This window comes from Miniopterus natalensis, chromosome 4, assembly GCF_054644295.1.
Source record: "Miniopterus natalensis isolate mMinNat1 chromosome 4, mMinNat1.hap1, whole genome shotgun sequence".
Lineage (NCBI taxonomy): Eukaryota > Metazoa > Chordata > Mammalia > Chiroptera > Miniopteridae > Miniopterus > Miniopterus natalensis.
The window spans coordinates 60,604,915-60,627,531 of NC_142084.1; the positions used below are offsets into that span (position 1 = coordinate 60,604,915).

General features: G+C 43.9%; 1 protein-coding gene across 1 annotated transcript in view; it reads right to left on the bottom strand.

Moving 5' to 3' along the window:
* PTK2B (protein tyrosine kinase 2 beta) overlaps positions 1-22,617 on the bottom strand; it is a 116,551-nt gene that overhangs the window by 21,262 nt on the left and 72,672 nt on the right. The window contains exons 3-12 of the mRNA XM_016214842.2: positions 15,233-15,411; positions 14,618-14,705; positions 13,312-13,391; positions 3,978-4,040; positions 3,719-3,773; positions 3,153-3,293; positions 2,737-2,811; positions 2,036-2,137; positions 1,212-1,329; positions 530-569 (exon numbers count right to left, since the gene is read on the bottom strand). Of these exons, the coding sequence (XP_016070328.1) occupies positions 530-569; positions 1,212-1,329; positions 2,036-2,137; positions 2,737-2,811; positions 3,153-3,293; positions 3,719-3,773; positions 3,978-4,040; positions 13,312-13,391; positions 14,618-14,705; positions 15,233-15,411 (941 nt within the window). The remainder of the gene's footprint in view (positions 1-529; positions 570-1,211; positions 1,330-2,035; positions 2,138-2,736; positions 2,812-3,152; positions 3,294-3,718; positions 3,774-3,977; positions 4,041-13,311; positions 13,392-14,617; positions 14,706-15,232; positions 15,412-22,617) is intronic.

Consider the following 22,617-nt stretch of genomic DNA (forward strand, 5'->3'; position numbering starts at 1 on the left):
ACCTGGGAGCATGGTTCAGGCTTCCAGGTGGTAGGAGGGAAGGGACAGCAGCAACATCCCCTAGGATTAGATACCAGGTGGCATTAGAGCAGAGACATTAGAAATTCTTGCAAGAATTTACTGGGAGAAATTTACTGGCAAAAAAAACCCACTTGTGGCCCTAGCCAGTTTTGCTCAGTGGTTAGAGTATCGGCCCGTGGACTGAAGGGTCCCGGGTTTGATTCCAGCCAAGGGCATGTACCTTGGTTGAAGGCTCGATCCCCAGCCCTGGGGTGCATGCAGGAAGCAACCAATTAATGTGTCTCTTTCACATTGATGTTTTTCTTCTCTCTCCCTTCCACTCTCTGAAAAATATCCTCAGGTGAGGATTTAAAAAAAAAAATCGCCACAAAAATCACCATTTGTGAGGTTCCAGCATTCTCCCCTGGGGCCCAGAAACCATGGGGCTGGAGGCTCCTGTTTGGTCTGCCTTCTCCAGGAAAGACAGGCTGAGTGCAGGGCCTGTTCCCAGCCATCTGGTTGTACTCACAGCACAGGGATCTGGGGCAGGCTGTTCCGCTTCTCACCATCTGGGAAGAGAGGAGGAAGAAAAGGAGCTGGAGCCAGAGACACAGGGTCCTGGGTGGATGGCTGACCTCACTGCTCCTGTGAGCCAACACAAGGGAGACCTTTCCCCACCATTCCGTGCTCTTTGAAAGTCTGAGTGGGAGCTGGATAGCCTTTGGCCTGAATTGGAATCATCTTTGTAGAAGAAATTATTAGGCTTCCTCCTACCGTCCACAAGTTCCAGCCCAGACCCCCCTGCTTCCCAATCAAATTCTAAAGCAGAGACACCCTCTCCTTGGCCCACCCTTTCCTACAAGAGAGGGACCAGCCAGGTTCTAGCAATAGCTTCAACCTTTCTGGGGCTACCAACACCTTTCCTCCAGAAGCTGGCTTCCAGGCCACCACTGACCAGTGGGGTCAGGGCCTGAAGCTTGGGACCCAGAATGCGACCACAGGCAACTCCTGAGGGGCTGGGTAAGCACTTCCACACAGTATCAAAGCCACTTTATTCACATATTGGTCAATGGCTTAGCTTCCCCTGCTGGAGGGGGGATAGGGGAGGGGGAATGGAGGAGGGGATGGAGCTGGGCTAGACAGGGAGGCGGCTAGGCTCAGTTGTGCTGCTAGCTGCCCATTGGCCAGTTTGCCTGTAAGTGGAAACTCACCTTTCTTGGGATGAATGATGAGAGAGGCTCTGTTCTCCACCTGCAGCCGGCTGTAACCATCTATGAGGTCAGCCATGTTCTCGGCTTCTGCCAGAGAGGAGGTTTTGATGGACAAGGACTGCAGAGAAGAGACCAGCTAAGCATGAGACCCCAGAGACTTGGCAGGAGTCTACCTCACAGGAAAGGAGAAGGAACTGCACACTCCTGCCATCCACCCCCGGCTGGACTCCATCCGTGCCTCTCCTGGGGCTTGGCTTACATTCCCCACAGCCACCAGGGGGCACTCTTGTCATTCCTCCAAACTGATTGCCTTAACCGCTAGGAAGGCCAGTTCCAGGTCTGACTTACTTTGGTCTCACAATGCCTTGTAACATAGGTATAAAATATGCAAGAGTAGAAACAGAAGAGGGAGGGAGGGAGGCAGGGCATAGATGAATGAGAGGAGAGATATAAATGAGAGGAGATTCTAAGGTCTTTCTGATTCTCCTACCTACAAAAAACCCCCGGTCATTGAGGTCTTGATTCGGAGTCATTGTTCGCTTGTTCAAAATTAGGCCTCTGATTAGGACCTTGACTTCTAGTCACCTTTATTCCCTCCTCACCCCCAAAATAAACTCCCCCAACTTTTTTCTTGACACTTTAATCAGCTTTGCTGCCTGAGATATCTTCCGTATAATGTATCATCATCCTGGTACCTTGACTAAGAACTAGGTGCAGTTTTCTTAACAAGAGGATCCCTAGCTTTCTGACCACCTGCACAAGAACACCCAGCTTGCACTTGTACTCCCTTGTTTCAGAGCTTTCAGGTTCCCAGAGATGCTCACCTGGGGGGCACCTTCGATGTCCAACTGCAATACTGCCTGGCCCTCCTCCAGCAGGACACACCTGATGGACTTGATCTGCTTGAACTCAGCCAGGCAGGTGGGCTGTGGGAAAGGATGGGGGGGGGGGCTTCAGACCATCTCACTCCTGGGATCAGGCCATGGATATTGGTCAGTAAGGGGGTACACAAAGAAAAAGTGGAATCTGGGAGTGTCTCACGGGGATGAAGAGAGAATCATGACTATTAAGACTGGAATGATCATCTAGTCTAAGCCCCTAATTTTGCAGAAAAGAACATGAGTCTGGAGAAAGCCAGGACTTGCCCAAGTTCATATGCCAATTTGGTGGTAGAGCCAGGACTGGACCCAGGTCTTCTGACTCCCACAGGAGTGATGGCCCCATCTTGCCACTGAAAGAGTAACTCTTGTATCTGAGCCAGAAAAGCAGTAATAGTGCCCTTTCGTCTGCTCTGCACCCCCAAACCATCCCTGCCTCTCAGCCTCTGTGCAAGGAATAGTCACAGGGGGAAAATGAACCATCATCCCCATGCTGTTATGCCAAACATTCTCCCTACAGCTGCTCATACCAAGGACCTCTCTGCTTTCAGCAATGGGGCAGGAAGAATGGATGGGGTAGGAGCCAGCAGAGAGGGAAGACAGCTCAGCCTGGCACTGGGTGGGGCATGCCCCTAATCTCTCTCTACCTTTGCATCTTGACTTGTCAGCTGGCGGATGCCTTTAGGGCCAATGACCAGGTCCACAGTGATGTTCCATCCTTGCTGAAATAAAAGGAGAGAGTGAACTGCTGCCCAAGCCATGCCCTGCTCACATTTCAGAAATCTGAAAAAGGCCCACTAAGCTAGATACAGGCTCCTGTCTCTTGGGCCACTCCAACTCCTTCCACTGCAAATTCCTGCCACACAGATTATCCCCCTCCCCAAACCCTGCCCACTTCCCAGAGTTGGAGCCAAGATTTCAGTTCCTGAGGCAAGTAGATTAATGTTAGTTGCATTTTAGAGCAGGTCAGTACAAGCAAGCAAAGCCCCTTCTCTGCCCCCCTTGATGGCCTCCTGGCTCCCTTTCCCAAGAGGCCTGGAATTCAGGTCAAGGAGAGAATTACAATGAGTTCACAGCGATAGGTCTCCTGGTCAATGTTGGCAAAGCCGGCAAGAGTGTTGAAGAACTTCATGACGCACTCCTCCTCCCTGAGCGAGGCATACTGCTGGAATGTCTGCTGGATCATCTTCCGGAACTGCTTGGGCTGGGGGGAGGTGGGCAGGGGTGAGCAGGCTCCTCCAAGCTCTGGTTCCTTCCCTTAGGATCTCACTGAGAGCCTGCCTGCTGCTGTAGGATGGTCCCCAGGCCTCTGCTGTGAGGGCAGTGACGATGTCTTACTTAGAGCTCACACCTGTCGTCTTAAGAGAAGCTCACCACAGCCCTGGGAGGGAGGCAAGGGAAGCAGTGTCCCCAGTGCTGAGGCCACACAGCTAACTGACCTCTGATGTGGAATTAGAGCCAGCTTTCCTGATTCCCATGGAAAGGGTCCACTGGATACATTTCATGGTCCTATGTCCTGATGGCCCAAGGTGGCACAGACACCCTGGCTGTATCCCCAGCCCTATACCTTTAGCTCTAGTCCTGGGAACCAGCACAAAGGGGGTCTTTCTGGACCCCTTACTCACGTACCTTTAAGTTCTCCTGCATCTGCTTTGGGAAAAACAGGTCAAGCCCTACTTCCTTCCTAAAAGAAGAAGAAAAGCATCATTTGACTACCCCTCTCCCTCAATGCAGGACTTCTGGCCAACTGGGGAGAGGTGAGACGGCTCAAGGACTGGGGAGATGGGTCCTGCCTGGCTCTGGTCTGGGGATGAGTGGAATAGAGGGTGAATAGGAAAAGCAGGGCAGCAAGAAGGGAGGAGAGGCAGGGGCAGGTCTCAGAACTTACTCCAGGAGCTCGAAGTTGGACTTTTTGTCAAGTGCGTTGTGGGGCATGTCCTTGAAGAACCGCCTGGAGGGAGAGAAGTCATGGAGAGGCTGATGGCTAGAGAACAAAGCCACCAGAGCCTGGTCGCCCAGTGTCCACATGTTGGCCCAGAAGCCCCCTCTCCCTGACACATTTGGGAACCACTGGGAGGGAGAAAATCAGGAGAGTCAAAAAATTTGATACTTAGAAAACCATGAAGAAAAGGAAAACCCACAAATCTCATTCCTAGAAAAGACTCCAGCCCTGTGCTCTGGGAGGCCCAGCTCTGGGACTGCCTGGCTGTTGGGCAGAGGAGAAAGATGGTGCTTCTATCTGTGGCCTCTACCAGCAAATGACCCAAGGCAGCCAACACTCAAGCTGTCAGTCTAGGAACACCCACCTCCACCTTCAGGGTCTGGGTTTCCTTTGCTATTTTTTTCTCTCGTTTGCTGTCCCTGAAACATTGTATGTGTGTGTGTTGGTGTGTTCACTTAAATAATGATTGAATGTAGTATATATGAAAACTTTAGAACTTCTGGAACAGAAGAAGAAAAATAAAAATAATCCATAATCCTATGACCAGGGGTGACATTAAAAGAAAATATACATTCTTTTTTTAACCCTCACCAGAGGATATTTTTTCCATTGCTTTTCAAAGAGAGCAGAAGGGGGAGAGAGAGAAAGCGGTACGTGCCCTTGTCTGGAATCAGTCCGGGACCCTTCAGCCTGCAGTCTGACTCTACCACTGAGCAAAACTAGCTAAGGCCAAATATATAATCTTTAGGTCTCACTAAGTATATGTCTTGATGGAGATTTTAATGTATTATTTATAGCAATTGTTCAAGTAGAGACCAAATAGTCAATGTCCCCACTTGTGTCTCCTTCGTTCTCTGCCTGGATCACCATGTCTAGTAATTTTGCTTGTTGCAGATGTTGTCACACTTTTAATCTTATATTAGAGTGACTCAGTGTTCCTTTAACCCAGCTGCCATTATACACATCTGAGAACAGTCTGTGCTGATACTATAAGCAGAGATAGGCAAGTAACTTAAAATTTAAAAGATATGAATTTAGACAATTCACTATGATTAGAAAATAGTAAAATTAGATCCTCATCTCATACTTTATTTTAAACATTGATTCTAGATGGATTAAAGGGATAGATGTAACAATAAAATCATTTTCAAACTACAAGAAAATTTGGGGAAACATTCCCAAATCACAGAATTGGGAAGAACATCTAAAGCATGAAATCATAGAAGAAATCCCAATTAAAACACATAATGTTAAATCCTTAACAATTTTTTTTTTAATTTTAAAAATATACCTTTATTGATTTCAGAGAGAGGAAAAGAGAGGGAGAGAGACAGACAGAAACATCAATGATGAGAGAGTCATTGATCAAGCCCACAACTGGGCATGTGCCCTGACCAGGAATCGAACCCTGATCGCCTGGATCCCAGGTCAACACTCAACCACTGAGCCACGCCTGGCCAGGCAAATCCTTAACAATTTTTAATAAATGGTGTTGTTTTGTTTTAATTTAAATAATTTAAATTACTCTTTATTTAAGTATAGTTGGTATACTATTTTATATTGGTTATATTAGTTTCAGGTATGCAATATAGTGACTCAGCATTTTTATACTTTACAATGTGATCACCCCATTAATTCTACTAAGCATCTGTCATCATGTAAACTTATCACAATATTATTAATTATATTCCCCTTCCCCTTTTCACCCATCCTCTCCCCCTTCCTTCTGATGACCATCCTTTTAGTCTCTGTTTTCTAAGAGTCTGTTTTTGTTTGTTTTGTTTGTAGATTCTGCATATAAGTGAAACTATACTATGTTTGTCTTTCTCTGCCTGACTTATTTCACTTAGCACAACGCCTTTTAGGGCAATCCATGTTGTTGCAAATGGCAAGATTTCATTGTTTTTTATTCCTGCATGATATTTCATTGTATATATATCCTTAACCATTTTTAATAAATGGTGGGTTTTTAAAAATTTATATTATTTTATTTTATTTTTCAATTACCGTTTACATTCAATACCATTCCATACCTGGGCTCCCTACCTGCAGAGGTGGCCTCCTCCATAACTACACATGTACTTAGTAGAAAGTTCTTCCCTTTCCCTACTTTTCACAGGTCCCCTGGGGCTCCAAATATTAAGTTTAACTCCTTTCTTAGATATCATACATTTGAAAGCAATTATTTTATCCTGACCTCTTTTCTCATTAGGGTCCCCTCTCTTCTCCCAGCCCCCAGCACACACATACGCCAGCTCATCATCCTCAGTTACTTCAACCACTTCACTCAGATGAGAAAAATTGATGTGAAATACAAATGAGAAAGAAAAGAATGGCTATGTGATGAGAAGGGCACAATAAGGCAAGTGGTTCTTTCTAGCTGGGGCAAGTTGAGTTGTTTCAAATGACAGTAGTTGGAATGAAAAGAAAGCAAAAGATAAAGTCTTTGATATAAAATTTCTCTTATAGAATAAAAAGTGGTTACATTAAAATGAGTATTAAGTAAATAATATTTAATGATGGTTCAGTAAATATTGCTAAAATATATTTTACAACATTGAGATGCATTTCTTGCCTATATCCCTCCAAAAAAAAGGTGCAAGGATACAAAGTTTACATATTTAAATGAAGTAGGCCTAGAAAGAATCCAGGCAATGAGATAAGTGAGCTAAAGAATATGACAAACCTGTGGTTTGGGGTCTGGTCATCTCTCAAGCCAGGATATTGGATAGAAGACCTCACTAAGTGCACAATTCACCAAGAGAAAACATTTACCATAAAACAGGAATTTCATTTCTTAGAATAAAAAGTTTGAAAACCCAGTTATTGAAGGAAAACTGATATTCTCAATATTCATTTAACCAAAACAATGAGAAACCAATTTTATATGCTTCTTTTTCTCCTGTTGCAACTTTAGTAAATACCAACAATATAACATTAAAGCACAACTCAGTAAATGTGATCCCTGGAGGGCCTAGCGTTTAGTGGTGCAAGCATATGACCTTCCAATGGTCTAATTCAGTGATTCTCAACCAGAGGCAATTTTGCACCTCCTTCCCCAGGCTGGAAATATTTGGTAATGTCTGGAGATCTTTTTGGTTGTCACACCTGGTTAGGAGGAGGAATGGTCCTACCAGCATCTAAAGTGTAGAGGCCAGGGATGTTACTAAGTATCCTACAATGCACAGAATGGTCCCTATAACATAGAACTATATGGCTCAAAATGTCCCTATTGCTGAAGTTGAGAAACCCTGGCAGCTTGATCCAAGGAGAGAATTTAAGGAACTAGGAAGTGTGGCTCTTCCCTAACCCTTCTTTTTACCAGGTATCTGACAGAGCAACATAGCAGATGCTGGGGGAGTATTCCAGCTGATTAGGGCAGGTCTGATCTTTGGAAACCAGATCACAGGTAAGCAAGAAAGACATTCAATAATAGAACATAAGAACCCTATACAGACATATGTTTATTGCAGCATTATTTTCAATAGCCAAGATATGGAAGCAACCTAAGTGTCCATCAACAGATGAATGAATAAAGAAGTGGTGCATATATACAATGGACTATGACTCAGCCTTAAAAAAAAGAATGAAATCTTGCCATCTGCAACAACATGGATGGACCTACAGGGAATTGTGCTAAGTGAAATAAGTTAGACCAAGAAAGACAAATGCCAGATGATTTCATTTATATGTGGAATCTAAAAAACAAAATAAATGAACAAGCAGAACAGAAACAGACTCATAGATACAGAGAACATTTTGACAGTTGCCAGATGGGAGAAGGGTTGTGGGGAGGGTGAAAAAGGTGAAGGGATTTAGAAGTACAAGTATGTAGTTACAGAATAGTCATGGGGATGTAAAGCACAACACAGGGAATATACTCAATAATATTCTAATAATGATGTATGGTGTCAGATGGGTACTAGATTTATTGGGGTGACCATGTCATAAGTTGCATAAACGTCTAACCACAGGGTTGTCTAATGTAATATTGTATGTCAACTGTAATTTTAAAAAAACAACAACAAGTCAAGAACCTTATCCAGGATTCTCCCCTGAATTGAAAATCATTCTATCCTACTTCTACCTGAGGTGCCTGTGGTTAAGATCCCAAATTTCCATGCAGTCAATCATGGCAGTTTTAGAAGGTATTCTGAGCCAGTGTTGCCCACCCTCCACTTTCATAGACAACCTCAAAACATGCCTGCAAAGTGTTGATTCCAGGCAGTGTGGCCATCCACGATTCCCACTGGGTTGAGTGAGCTGCAAATAGACTCCTAGGTAACTGAACAAATTGGCTTGCTGTAAACAATTATTTAATTCTAACAGAATAAATGTTGGCAAACGTGCACCAGAGAAGAGAAATTTATTTATTTCAGAATTATTCATTCATTCAAATATAGACTGTGCCCTAATCATGTGTCAGGTGAGGGGAGTGCCAACCCTGACTTCAAGGATTTGACAAGATTTCACAATCTAGTGCATGTGAGCCAATCAGTACCTACGGTAGAGTAGGTAGGGTTGGCATGGGGAAGGGAAGGCTTCATGATGGAGAAACTCTTGAGCTGGCTTTTCAGGAAGAGCCTATGGCCACCATATTGCTTATTATCAATACTTCACAGGTGTGCTCTGAGGTTTTCTATGAATGCAGAGGGCAAGCAGGCAACACTGGCTTAGTAACTTTTCTAAAGCTTCCAGAATAAAGAATCGTTTACCAAGCTGATAGGGGGAATGAGAAGAGTACGCCAGACAGAGGGGATGCATTCCTCACTAAGGGGGTGAGAGCTATTTCCAAGTCCCAGACACAGTGGTCTCTTAATGTCACTCCTGGTTTATGGCAATTGTTGAATGAATGAATGAATGAGTGTTGAGACTAAGGATGGATAAAAGAATTTTGAGGACTAGAATATTTAAATAAGCCTTAGTAAAACAAAAGTTGGGGTTGGCTAAATCGAAGGGTAAACAAATTTTGAAATGAACACTGAGGAATTAAAACACATGAAAATAATAGCAATTTTAGAATGATTAAGGAGGTGGTGAGTGGAAAAATGTTTTATTAGGGGAAAGGTAACTCAGGTAACATACCTAGGTCATCCCAATCTCTTGAAATCCAACTCACTCCCTATATCATTGATTGCCCTTCTCTCATGCACTGAAGATCAGTTATTGTGTTATTTTTTACAAAGTACCCAATTATTCAAGTATGCCATGATCTGTGTGTCTCTAATATTTAAGCGGTTGAACATCACTGGGATGTCTGGGAGAACCAGTTACCACTGCTAATCAGAGGTACTGCTTTTTTCAGAGATTGAGCTTCACAATCTTCTGGGCTTAGTCCCATCTCAGCTGCTGTGAGTGAGCACCCAATGATCCCCAACCTGCCCCAATTGTCACCGTTGAATGAGGATGCATTTGCTAGGAGCACCCTCTAGTACCTGGCTGGTTCTCCCCAGCCCAGGTCTGCATTTTAACCAGCTAACACACCAGGTGGACAGAGAGCCTATGGACAGGCACATCACTTTTAGCCATGTAATGACAGCAGAAAGTAAAGAAATATCTTTGCAAAATCCAGTTGGTAGTGTTTCCCTTCTAAAAAGCAATAGAAATATTAACTCAACACCAACATTCCTAAACTATGGGACAAAATGCCTTTTGAAGCCAGCTGAGTGTTCTTTCTCTAATCTTTACTTATTATTAGCTACTACTTAACTACTATTGAGTTATGCATTCACTCTGAGTTTTTAGGTCAGAGTGTCTGGGACTCCGCTGGGTGTTGGCAATGGTCCTGATGTCTCAGGTGAAGGGGAAGCTATTTGGTTCCTCAAACTGGGCAGGTAATTTCTAGCATGTGGACCATGAATTTCACATTTTAACTTATAGGGGGACATGTAGATAAAATGATATATTTGGCATTTATAATGCACCTCCAATAAATCAATAAAATTGATTAGGTATGACTCCAACATATGAAATTCTGGAAAAGACAAAACTATGAAGACAGTAAAAATATCAGTGGTTGCCAGGGGTTGAGGGGAAGGAGAGATGAGTAAGTGGAACACAAAGGATTTATTTTAAAAGATTTTGACACCTCTACTTTATTATGCTTTTTTCCTTTAAAAAAAAAATTTTATTGATTGATAAACACCTATTTGTTGTTCCGCTTACTTATGTATTTATTTGTTGATTCTTGTATGTGCACTAACCCAAGATCGAACCCACAACACAGAAGATTTTTAGGGCAGTGAAACTACTTTGGATGATACTGTAATGATAGATACATGTCATTATATGCTTGTCAAGACCCACAGAATATACAATATCAACAGTGAACCCTAATGTAAACTATGGACTTTGGGTGATAATGATGTGTCAGCGGAGGTTCAAGGACTGTAACAAATGTTCCACTCTGGCGGGGGATGTGATGAGGGGAGGCTGTGCCTGTGAGGGGGAAGGGGGTATATGGGAGACCTCTGTACCTTCCCCTCAATTTTGCTGTGAACCTAAAACTGCTCTAAGAAATAAAGTCTATTAAATTAAAAAATAATGAATAAGGGTAAAGAGAAAAGCAATTAGTACAAATAATGAATAATTATTGAATACTTTGGTCCCTATCAGTGTTCTAAGTACTTTAAATGCATTAATTCATTTATTCCTCATAACAAGCCTATAAGGTTGCTACTATTATTATCATTCCCATTTTACAGATGAAGGAACTTAGCCACAAAGAGCTTAATAGGATCTTCTAGGCAGCCCAACTTCAGACCCTTTGCTCTTCATCATTATGCCCAATTGCTCCTTGATGTAAATTAAATCCATTGAGGATTCATCTTGCTAAACTTGTATCACGTGAATATATCATATTTCTTTTTTAAGCCAGGAAAGAATACTTTTTTTCGAGAGAGACACCGTATTTTCCCCCTAGGTGATACAATCCATGTTAATAGGGTAAGGAAACTCTGCCCATGATCTGTAGGTAGACTGCACTCTGGAACCGTTTCAGGGGGGAAAATATCACATCCCTGAAAAATTCTGTCTTTATGACCCGATTTTTAGAAATGTATCCTCACTTGGTGAGAAATAACTTGATTTTAAAATAGTCCATGGTAAGGTATGGCTTTATATTCAACTTTAAAAATCATAGGTTTTAAAATCTTCTATTAAACCTACAAAATAGGCATTTCCCACATCCTCTCCCTACTACCATATAACCTATAACTCAAAGGTCAACTCATAGGAATAGGAACATTTATCTGACTTTGTTCCTTGGACCCAGGAGACATGAAACAATATATCTCTGTCATAAAACTATGGAATAATCCTGAGCTGACAAGGCAGCAGACACCATGAGACTGTGCTCCTGACAAGCCCTCCCATGTTGGAGGGCTCATTGTCTCCTCCAGCACATCTAGCACAATGCCTGGCGCTGGATAATAATATTACTGTTATTTTGATCGATAATAATTTGGGAGTAATTCAAGGAAATAAGAACATGAAATAGAAAGCCAATGGGTCTCCTCATTGCTGCTATGTTACTAGTAAGTGATGATATTTTGAGAGGTGATTTACATGACTAGAGTCTCAAAGTGAATGTAGAGTCCTGGGTATGAGAGCCACAAATAAAAAGGGAAAGGTAAGCTTTTTCAAGGTATCTAATTTCAGAGATGAGACTGTGTGAGATGCAATGCAGATTATAGGAGTTGCGATGGTCTCAGAGGCATAAAAGGGCACATAGGTAATAAACTTCGCAGACAGCCCCCAACGCACCAGCACAGAACTCCCAAGACCACTACCAACTGTGGCAAAGTGGTGTCTTCCAGCTAGCATCATAGGCTGCAGACTTCCTCTGCACAGAGGACCCTAGTGTTCCCTCGCTTGTCCAGACAGAGTAACCAAGTGGGAAAACAATGAGGAGCCGTCCGAGGCTGTCTTGGACCTATTCTGTCACAAATGCCAACAGTCTCAGATGCTGAGATGAAAATGGGACCCTCCCCTTCCCATCCTGTGGCCCTCCCTGGGGGACACTTCTGCTCTCTCTCTGAGACCCAGGATGCGAGCCAGAATTCCTCCATGGCCCCCAGAAGCAGCAGCAGGATTGCACCGTCTATAACTTTATTACGGACACAGATAGGGTCAGGACTCTTTCTGGAACCACATTTCCAGCAACCCAAAAGTAACCCTTTGCCAAAGTTTTCCTTGACAATGGTCTTGAAACTCCCTCTATCAACTCATGAGGCTGACTGTGTCCACATTGTCTCGGTGGTTTGTCATATCCCAAAGTCCCACCCAGCTCTATTAATCCAGAATTCCTAAGGGTAGGGTTAGGGTTATTCTAGTTTAATAAGCTCCCAGGTGATTATGATTTGCAACCAGATTTTGGAACCACTGTTGTAAGACAGATAAGGGATGCAGAAAAAGCAATGGGAGGGTGGGATGGGCAGATGGATGATGATAGACGGTGAACTGAATGGTGCCATTTTGGATAAGAATGTGCTAGAACACAGGTTTAACCACATCACCCTCTTTGGCCCAAGAGCCAAGAGTAACATTCAAAGCCTTCCACCATCAGCCCCAACTTACCTCCTACAACTCATCTCCCACTATCCTCCAGCCTGTTCTTTCCCTTCTACGGTCCCTGAGCCAAGAATGCACACTGCCCTGCCTGCAACTCCTCCATCATCTACTGATGGAAATCTTTCTCTTCCTCCCTGGAGAAGTTCAAATCCCCTCTTCCCAATGCCCTAAGACAGGGTTCTTGGCTCCTATATGTACATCTGTTTGGCACATATTACATACTGCCTTATATTATGATCAATTGTAGACACACCCGTCACCTCCCAAACATTGTGAGATTGAGGACCTCTCTGGATGAGTCACTAATTTCTTACATAATTATTAGTGTCTACAGAAGCTGGGGACAGAGCAGTGAAAACACAGAAATCCCATTTGAATATCTCTCAGAATCTCACCTAAGGCTCAAAGAAAAGTTACTGAATCACTTAGATGGCAGATAGATGGAAGAAGCAGGCGTCTTGGAGCAAGAACAGTGGCAGCCGAAGGGAGATGGGGGTCCAGCCAGAGAGAACCTGGCACTTCTATCCCAGGGGCCAGACAGCAAGCACCTCAGGGACTGACCCTTTGCCAGCCACCACTTGTCCCCTCCTGGCTCTCACATATCCGCTCTTGCTTCTCACCCTAAAGGAAAGTCAAGCTGGCCAGGAACCAGCACAGGAGGGGAGCCACAGGTGCCCTCCCTGGAGAGGGAGGCCTCAAGGCCACATACCTGAGCTCCAGGCAGCCCAGCTGCAGGGCCATGCCCTCGCTGACCTTGCTGGCATAGCGTTGCATGTAGTCGCTCCGGAGCTGGTGGGGAGAAAGGCCAAGGTTGAGACTCTTGCCCTCATTCCTGTTTTGCTGAGCAGAGGCTCTAGGAGCTGGTGGGTGCCTTGAACACAATCCTGCCACCACGAGCTGTCTCTCTCATGCGCCCACCCCACAAAAATGTGTAGCAGGAGATGAAGAGCAGAATGGGCTCACCCTCGGTTCTGCCCCTGCCTCCCTCCAGAACCCTGGGCAGTGCTGATCAAGCCTCCACAGGCTGAGGCCTTCGGGTTTTTGAAGTACTTTAGACATGTTCCCACTGGCTCCACGAGGCAAGAAGTTCAGATTCTCCTCCCCCACTCCTCATCCTGGAGATATGAAAACTGGGACTTGGGGGAGGAGTCAGAAATTTATCCAAAGCCTTGTGGGTTAAGTAGTGACAGGTGTCATCCACTGTACAAGTAAAGTCTGGCATGGTCTCCAGCAAACCAGGAGAGAGATATAGGAGAGGGCTAAGATCAGACAGAATATAATGATGGCAACTCACATTTACTTGGCATTCACTCTATGCCAGGTCTTGTGCTAGGAACTTTACATGCACTGTAGGCAGTGTGCTGGAGCAGCTCCAAACAGCTATTGAAAGCCAGTTATTAAATTTTTTGAAATTTTGCAAGCTGGCTGATATCACATAGGTAGCTTGAAACAGGCCTATTTACACCGTGGAAATTGGCATGTTCTACAAATCAGTTTTGTTTTTTTCTTGAGGGCTGGTTTACCAGCACACTGCTAATAATATTATTTGGTCCTCACAACAATCCTGTAAAGTAGGGTTGTCGTTATTATCATCCCCACTTTATAGAAGAAGAAACAGCTTTATGCAGCTGAAGTTCCCAGGGGTACCAGGTTAGTAAGTGGCAGAGCTAGAAAAGAAACCAAGTCTGTCAGATGGTAGAGCCTGTGTATCTAAGACTACGGCCTTCTCTGTGGACCTGCTCTGCCTGCTTCACCAGCCAGCTCTCCTGGGGAGTAAATAGTCATCAGGAAAGTCCAAGAAGAGAGGTGAGCATATGGGGTGGGGCTAGCTGGCGCTTAATTAGTTGTGGGAGAAGCAGAGTTGGACAGCTGATCAGGGGCCAAGGAATGACCCCAAGAGAAGTTTCATAGACTGGGACCTCCAAGGCTTTGTCCTTCCATCTCCTAGGAGAGATGGCTAATACTTGGCATTTAAGGTGTAATAGGACCCTGGGCATAGAAATTTTATCTTTTACCTGTTGATAAAAATAAAGCAGCGTGGTCCTGTCCTTCTTCAAGCTCTCCATGAAGTCCTCTGGCAAGTAGCGGATTTGAAGGTCATACCTGGGACAGGAAATTAAGACTCTTATATTTAAAGGAGCAGTAGAGCTGGCCAAGGGCAGAAGCAACCTCACCCACCACATGCAAGGGGCTGCCCATGCATTTCCTGGCCACCCATTTAGGACTTTTGATTAGCCACAGAGGATAGAGGGGTGGCCAACAGGTGATGGTCAGCAATAGTGCTGACTTCCCACACTTCCTCTTCCTGGCCACCGTTTTCCTTGGACCAGCCATTGGCCTGGCTCGCCTTCCTCCAGCACTTTTTTCCTCCCTCTCCATAACACCAACAGCATCCTGTCTAGGGATGTTTCTAGATATCTGCCCTGGATGGAGATGTGCAATGAGCCCATGGTAAGCCTTGGCAAATACATGCATTGGACACCACAGGAAGACTAAGCCTAAAATATCACTAGGATGTTCTAGAAGACTCTCAGAGGTTTGGAAGTGCTCCAAGGAAGGACTCTCAGGGCTCCCCCACCCCACACTCATCTCCCCCCCTCCCATTCAAGAGCCCAGGGCTCCTCTCCTACCTCCACTCAGCCTCCACGTGTAGACATTCATATTTGTCCTGCACCTCACCCACAGTCATCTGTGGGTGCAGCCAGTGGATCTCATCAGACTTCATATGCTTCAGCCTCAGCCCATAGCACTCAGCCAGCTGGATGTTGGGCCCGATCCGCCCGCTCAGCAGGATGGAGGCAATGACCTCCTGTGGAGGAAAAGACAGGGGCATGACTCAGAGGTGCCTCCTTCTAGGCTCCCACAGCCCTCATGCAGCCCCAGAAGTGCGATTCTCTAGGGTGAGGTTCCGTCTTAATGTTTTATTCATCTGTGATTCTCTAGCACTTAGTGCAAGGCCTGGTACACAGTGGGCTCTGTGTGATGAATGAACAAACTGGCAAAGTGAAGGAAGAAACAGAAGAAGAGCAGAAGAGAAGGAGAAAATGCAAGGAGGCAAAGAGCACAAATTCTGTGCTTCTGCATTTCATTCCAACCAAACCAATTAATAATAACCGAGCGTCCATCATGCAAAAAGCACCCTCTGAGTGGTTGCCAATTTAGCCAGGATTACTCAGAGTCTGCAGTAGGCACTTCTAGGCACTTTGCATACATTACTTCATGAAATCCATACAACACAGGAAAGTAGGTGCTATATCCCCCATTTGGTTGATGAGCACACTGATGAGGCCATGCAGCTCATGGAACTAAGCTGGGGTTTTGAACCCTGGTCCACTGGACTCTGAGGATTTCTACTAGACCAAGCTGCTTTGTGGGATGGTGGAGCTGGGTGAGACAGAAGGACAGGACTCACATTAAGGGATTAAGTGGCACAGTCCCCACACAGGAAATAGAGTGTTGGTAAGAAATTAGGTGCTATTCCTGCTTTCTTGACCAGAAGTCAGCCTCCCCGACATCCTGATGCCATAGCTCCCTGGCCTAGAACCAGAGCTAGATTAAAAGGAGGACAATTAGGTGACTGCCTGAAAGCCCATCTACAAGGCCATGTCTAGTTCTGAATCACGTTGGTTCCAGTTTAACTCAGGTTTCTCATGTGATTCCAGACATAACTAGTGAATCGAGCCTACCCCTGGTGAAGCAGAGAGAATCATCAAAGGTAAATTTTTTAAAATGTGTTTTTATTTCTTTCAGAGACAAAGGGAGAGGGAGAGAGAGATAGAAACATCAACGATGCAAGAGAATCATTGATTGTCTGCCTCCTGCACGCCCCTGCTGGGGATCGAGCCTGCACAACCTGGGTATGTGCCCTGACCAGGAATCAATTCATGACCTCCATTCAAACACTGAGCCACATTGGCTGGGCTCAAAGGCAAATTTTAAAACTCTCAGGCACTGACCAATCTGTTGAATATCTTTGCAATGTACATGCACCAAGCCTGCATACAATCATTTATAACAGGGAGAAAATAATAGCACTTATTTCAAATGGTTTTATGAGGATTAAATTAGATAAAATTCCTTAGGACAGAAACTGGCATAAGGTAAATACTAAGAAAAACGCTAGCGTTATTTCAACATAGCAATCCAGTGTAGATTCTGGTACTTTTGTAAAAACAAAGGAAGACTGGAAAAACAAAAGAAAAGCCTGGTTTCTTCTCCTTCATCTTTTAAATCTCTTTTTCTTTTTCCTTCTCTTGGGGGTGGTGGGATGACCAAAGGTCAAAGTAGTGAGGCAGATGGGGTGGCAGTGGCTGCAAAGCCAGAATAGGAGCAAAGGAGGGGGTGGGGCTGGGAGGAGATGGCTGGAGCAGTCAGGAGATTAATTACATACAGGGGGGTTGAGAAAATGAGTAAATATATTGAGGATAATGGGGAATGGGTTTCTTCCTGTTGGAGAAAGTACTTGAAATATGGAGAGGGGACGGTTAGAGAGAACCCTTGCTGAGGGATTGGAATTGGAAGTATTGCTGGGAACTCATGGAGAGAGAGAGAGAGACAGAAAAACAGAGAGAGGGAGAGAACACACCAGCGCTTTGCTCACTGAAAGTGCCTAGGACCAATGATGTCCTGATGGTCATTTGCACACCAAACAACGAGTCTTAGTTTCCAAATATCCTTCTTCACTAAAAGGATCCGGGGCTCCTGGAAGAAGTGGCTGATTTCAGGGCTAAGGCAAATACAGCACAAGATGAGCCTTTTTGTGCTAGAAAAAAGGGAAGAGTTTAGAGAATGTTGGGGCTATATAACAAGGAAACAGAAGCAGCTTAAAGGGGCTGCCACTGGCCAAATCTTGGACAACCTAAGCATTAAAATACACAAAATAGGAATAGATTACATCCCACTGAATAAAATAGAATCTGAGATAAATAAATAAAGGAAGGAAAAGGAAATGTTCTTCCTTACACTCAAATGCCAACTAGTAAATGTAGAAGGAATGGAAATAGAAAATCGCCATTTGCAACAAATAGCGCTGGTGGGTTGGTTTGGGTGTGATTCATCAATGGATGATAAACCTGAAGGGTGGAAGTCTGATGATAAATAGGCTATTGGCATGATCTTAGCATATCTTCCCTCAGACACTAATCATATACTAAGGAAAACCTGGCAGACATAAATGTCCAGGTCATCAATGTTATCATCATCATCAGTAGATCAAGTAAACAGAGCATGTCTCTCACCTTGACCCACTAAGAGGCACACAGCACCATTTCTGAGAAATTCATTTCTGCCAAAATGCATGACGGAATCTGGTTATGACACTGAGGGTGAGGGGTCTTTTCAGAAATTGATAGAATAAAAGGCCAGCACTCTTTCAGACCTAGGACCTCTTTCAGATTAGAGAAGACCAAAGAGGTAAGACAGCTAAATGCATTGTGAATTACAAAGCAGCTAGCTGGTTTGTAGCCAATTTGTCAGAAGTGTGGGTGGCCTGGGAACCATGGAGTTTGAAACTGGGGTCTGAGGAAGGAGGGGTCTTGTAGGGGACTGTGCCCTCAACCTGTGAGGTCTGTGCTAGCTCCAGAATTGCACTGCAAAGTACACCAATCCTTCAGGCACACCCTGGGAGCAAAGGGGTTGACCATCACAGGTGACATAGAAAGAGCACTCACTTAGGAGTCACACAAACCCAGGGTCTGACCTCAGTTCTGACAGGTGCTTCAAGGAGAATGACAAACTCCTTGAGCCACAGTCTCCTTCCTGCCGGCTCCACCTTTGTCATGCAAAGCTGCAGAATGTCTCCTTCATTCAAACCATCAGCAACAATCTATGACATAGTCTGCAAAGCTTCATCAGGAGCCTCAGTGAGCACATAGAGCCCTCCCCTCAAGGAGCTTCTATTAAGTGGGCTGGCAGAAGAAAGTAGCTTAAATTGAGGGGGGGGGTCCCACAGTGGGGTAGGGAATTAGTTTAAATGAAGAAAAAGGTTGAGGTTTGACATGATCTCACTGTGGAGGCTTTGGGATGAGCCCTGCCTCCCTCACCCTTTACTGCCGCTTCCCACATACTCACACAGCTCCTCAAGCAAATGGTGGGAGCAGCAAAAACAGCCCTCTGCCCACAGCTCATAGATTGTCATTAATGAGTCAATATTTCTTTCTCTATTAATAAATCACTTTTCCAAAACAACAGTATAAGATGTCTACCTACTCACTAAATTGCCATATGTAACCTGATAGGGAAAAAGAAAACGCTGTCTTAATTTTATCAGTTGCTATTTAGATAAGACCAGGATTCTTTTTCACTACAGGAAAACCATTACTTCTGCTCACGCGGGAGCTATTGAAAAGCAGGCCCTCAGATTGCCAGTGGCTCGCGGTGTCTGCTGCTTTATTGCAAACGGAGGGATTTCTGTGGCTTTCCTTCCTGCTTGGCTAACATGGATTTATTCTGTTTATCAAATAGTGTGAAGACCCCAAGCTGCCTTTGCCCCTCTTCCTCTTCTCTGGCATTTCCTCTTATAGGTCAGAAACAAAGAAGGCTTGTACACCTGTCCCCATGCCCAGGGAAATTTCTTTGCAAGGAAAAAAAAAGGTCACCCAAGAAATTAATTACTCAATCCACTTTCTCTTCCTTTCCTGGTACTCAGCCACATTTCCCTCTTGGAAATTTATTTTTGTGTACAGCGTGAGAAATGGTTTAAAATTAATTTGTTTTTACAAGGATGTCTGACATTAGGTGACTACATGTGCAGGGCTGTTTTTCGTCTTTTTCTGTTCCTTTGATCTAATGTTCTATCGTTGTATCTCAGCCACATTCTATAGCTTCTTCAGTCTCATGATTTTCTTAGGTCCGCCTTTAAAAAAAACTACCTATTTTTTTTTTTAATTCTTGAGCTTATAAAACATATTTCATGTTAGTGGGGCTGGGTTTTTAGAAATATCATGATAGCTGAGACCCCCTTCCCCCCACCTTCCATTAGAATTGGTTCACCTTTACTAAGGTCACACCTCTCACTGGGGCAGCCTGCACCCAGTGACTGGTCACTGCTTCAGGGTGTAAAGGTCCTGACCTTTCATCCCAGCTTCAGAGCTCCCTGAGTTATGACAGCATCACAGGCCAACTTCTCCCTCTGCCCATCCTGCATCCCTCACTCCCGCCAGGGGAGTTTCACGAGAGTACTCATGACATGCTTCATGCATGCAAACCTCCTTCTCAGGGTCTGCCTTCCCGGGACCCAACCTGAGGCACTGGCCTCCGAATTGCTCTCAAGCTTGATTTAACTCGCCTCCTTACTTTTTGCTTTATGAAGTCAAAATGCTCCTCTTTTTAGAAATGATTGAATTTAAAATTTTAATAAATCAAAGCCTTCGTTCCAAAAAGTCTTGCCTGAATTCTATTTAAAAAGGTGTCACGTTGAGATTGAGGGCATTTTCAAACAGGTGACTTTTTGTCGAAAATCCTCATTGGTTCCTGCCTGCTAGGATAAGATCCAAACTCTTTAGCATGAGGCACAAAAGGCCCTTTGGAATTTTCCTCCACGTGTTCTTTCCAGTCTCAGCTCCCACTCCCATCCATGCTGTGCTCTTAGCTCCCGCCTCCCAGAATTACCCTCTTTCTTCTCCAAGCACAGCATGCTCCTCTTGCCTGAAGGGCCCCTGGTTCCCCTCTCCCTCCTGTCCTCTTGCCTGGGTGAGCTTCCAGTTAACCTCTAAAACCCAATCAGCACTGTGAGGTCCTCTGGGAAGCCCTCTCTGACTCACTTTGAAGGGTTTGCTTCCTCCTCTGGATTCCCAAAGAACTTTGCACACACATCTAGTAAGATACTATTAAATTCTGTCCGTCAAAAAAAGATATGTTGAAGTCCTAATAGCCAGTACTTTACAATGTGACCTTATTTGGAAATATGGTCTTTACAGACTAATCAAATTACAATGAAGTCACTGGGGTGGCCCCAATGAATATGACTGACGTCCTTATAAAAAGGGGAAATTGAACATATAGGGAAACATGCACATGGGGAGAATGGAGGATTCAAGTGAAGATGGAGGATTTGAGAACTGCATCTACAAGCCAAGGAATGCTAAAGATTGCCAGCAAACCACCGGCAGCTAGTAAGAGGCAAGGAAGAATCCGTCTCTTACGGGTTTCAGAGGGAACATGGCCTTGCCAACACCTTGATCTTGGGCTTATAGCCTCCAGAACTGAAAAAGACTGAATTTCTGTTGTTTCAAGTCACCTCATTTGTGGTATTTTGTTATGGCAGCCCTAAGAAAACTAATATAGACATACACCACTTAGAACTACGACAATTGTCCATGTTTGTCTTCCCAACCTTTCAAATCAAGGTCAGAAGCCAAGCTTTACATTCAATATCATGCCCAATTCCAAGTCCAGTGACCTGGCACAGAGAAGGTCTTCAATTATTTGAGGAAATGAATAGTGGCCAGCTCCCTGAATAACAAGCTGGGGTTATAAAGAATAGTGACCTATCATCAGAAATGTTCAAGAGATCAGGAGTGTGATGACTGATGCCACCACAGGCTTTAGAGTCTACAGGATCTGGGCACCTAACCACCATTTCCTCATCTGTAAAATGGGGAAAATACCCTTTCAGTTATGGGAGCTTGGGTGGGATTAGATAACATGTGGTATAAATAAAAAGAGCAGATATTAAATTATAAGCATGTGACACTGGCTTCCCTCCACCTTCTAAGGGGGTTTCCATGCATCACTCAACTCTTAGACTTCTTGTTTGTATAATAATAAATAAGATATATATAAGATATGAAATCATACACAAAGTATGACAGTGATAGAAGCAAAATCAAACAAATCCAGAATGAAAGATATCCAAATGTGAACAGTGTTGTCTTGGGTTAGTGCAATTATACACATGTAGATTTTCATTCTTCCGGTTTCCTGTGTTTGAACTTTTGTATATAATATAGTAGTTAAGAGAATGGCCTCAGAGTATGAAACTGTTTCATCTCTGATGTGCTTTGTGACTTTGGGCAAATTAACTCCTTTGATTGGTCATTTGTAAAATGTAAAAATATTCCTCTATCATAAGGTTCTTTTGATGATTAAGCGAGATGATACAAGTATGGAACTTAGCATAGAGCTTTGTGTACAGTAATGCTAAAGAAAATGTATTATTATTATTATTATTGAAAGAAGATGTAGTCACTTTATATGTTGTTGGATTTGATTTGCTCATATTTTGTTATGGATTTTTGCATCTATGTTCGTGAGCAATATTGGCCTGCGGTTTTCCTATCATGTATACCATGCATATATTCATTTTATAATTGTAAAAAAATCTCTTCAAAAATAAAATTTTAAGTTTAGTTATTATAAGCTTGGTTTTGCAGATTAGGCATGAAAAATTCACAGTGAAATAATAGAAGCAGACATCATCTTTCAACTTGAGATAAATGCCATAGCTTATGCCTACTTGCTTGGCTCATGTGCTAGCAAGTGGGGACTTCACATCTTACTGATAAGCTCAGCTTTTAAGAGGTAAATAAGTTCCCTGTAAAATATACAACTCTAGAATAAAAATGTGGACTACACAGTAAATGTTACAGGGCCAGAGAGCAAAAGAAAGCCAAAATTCACTCAGGTCTCTATGAAAGTAAAGCTGAACAGATATTTTGCCTTCTAGATTCTAGAAGCTCAGATGTAAAAGCAATCCTTACTGGTGTAGCCACAAAAATAAGATCTAGCCCTGGCTGGTGTGGTTCAGTGGTTAGAGAGTCAGCCTGCACACCAAAGGGTCAAGGGTTTGATTCCAGGTCAAGGGCATGTTCCAAGGTTGTAGGTTCAATCCCCAGCCTTGGTCGGCATGCCTGTGGGAGGCAACCAATTGATGTGTCTCTCTCACATCAATGTTTCTCTCTCTTTCTCTCCCCCTCCCTTCCTCTCTTCCACTCTCTCTAAAGATCAATGGAAAAAATACCCTCAGGTAAGGATTAACAAAAAAGTAATAATTTGAAAAATGAAATACAGTCTACAA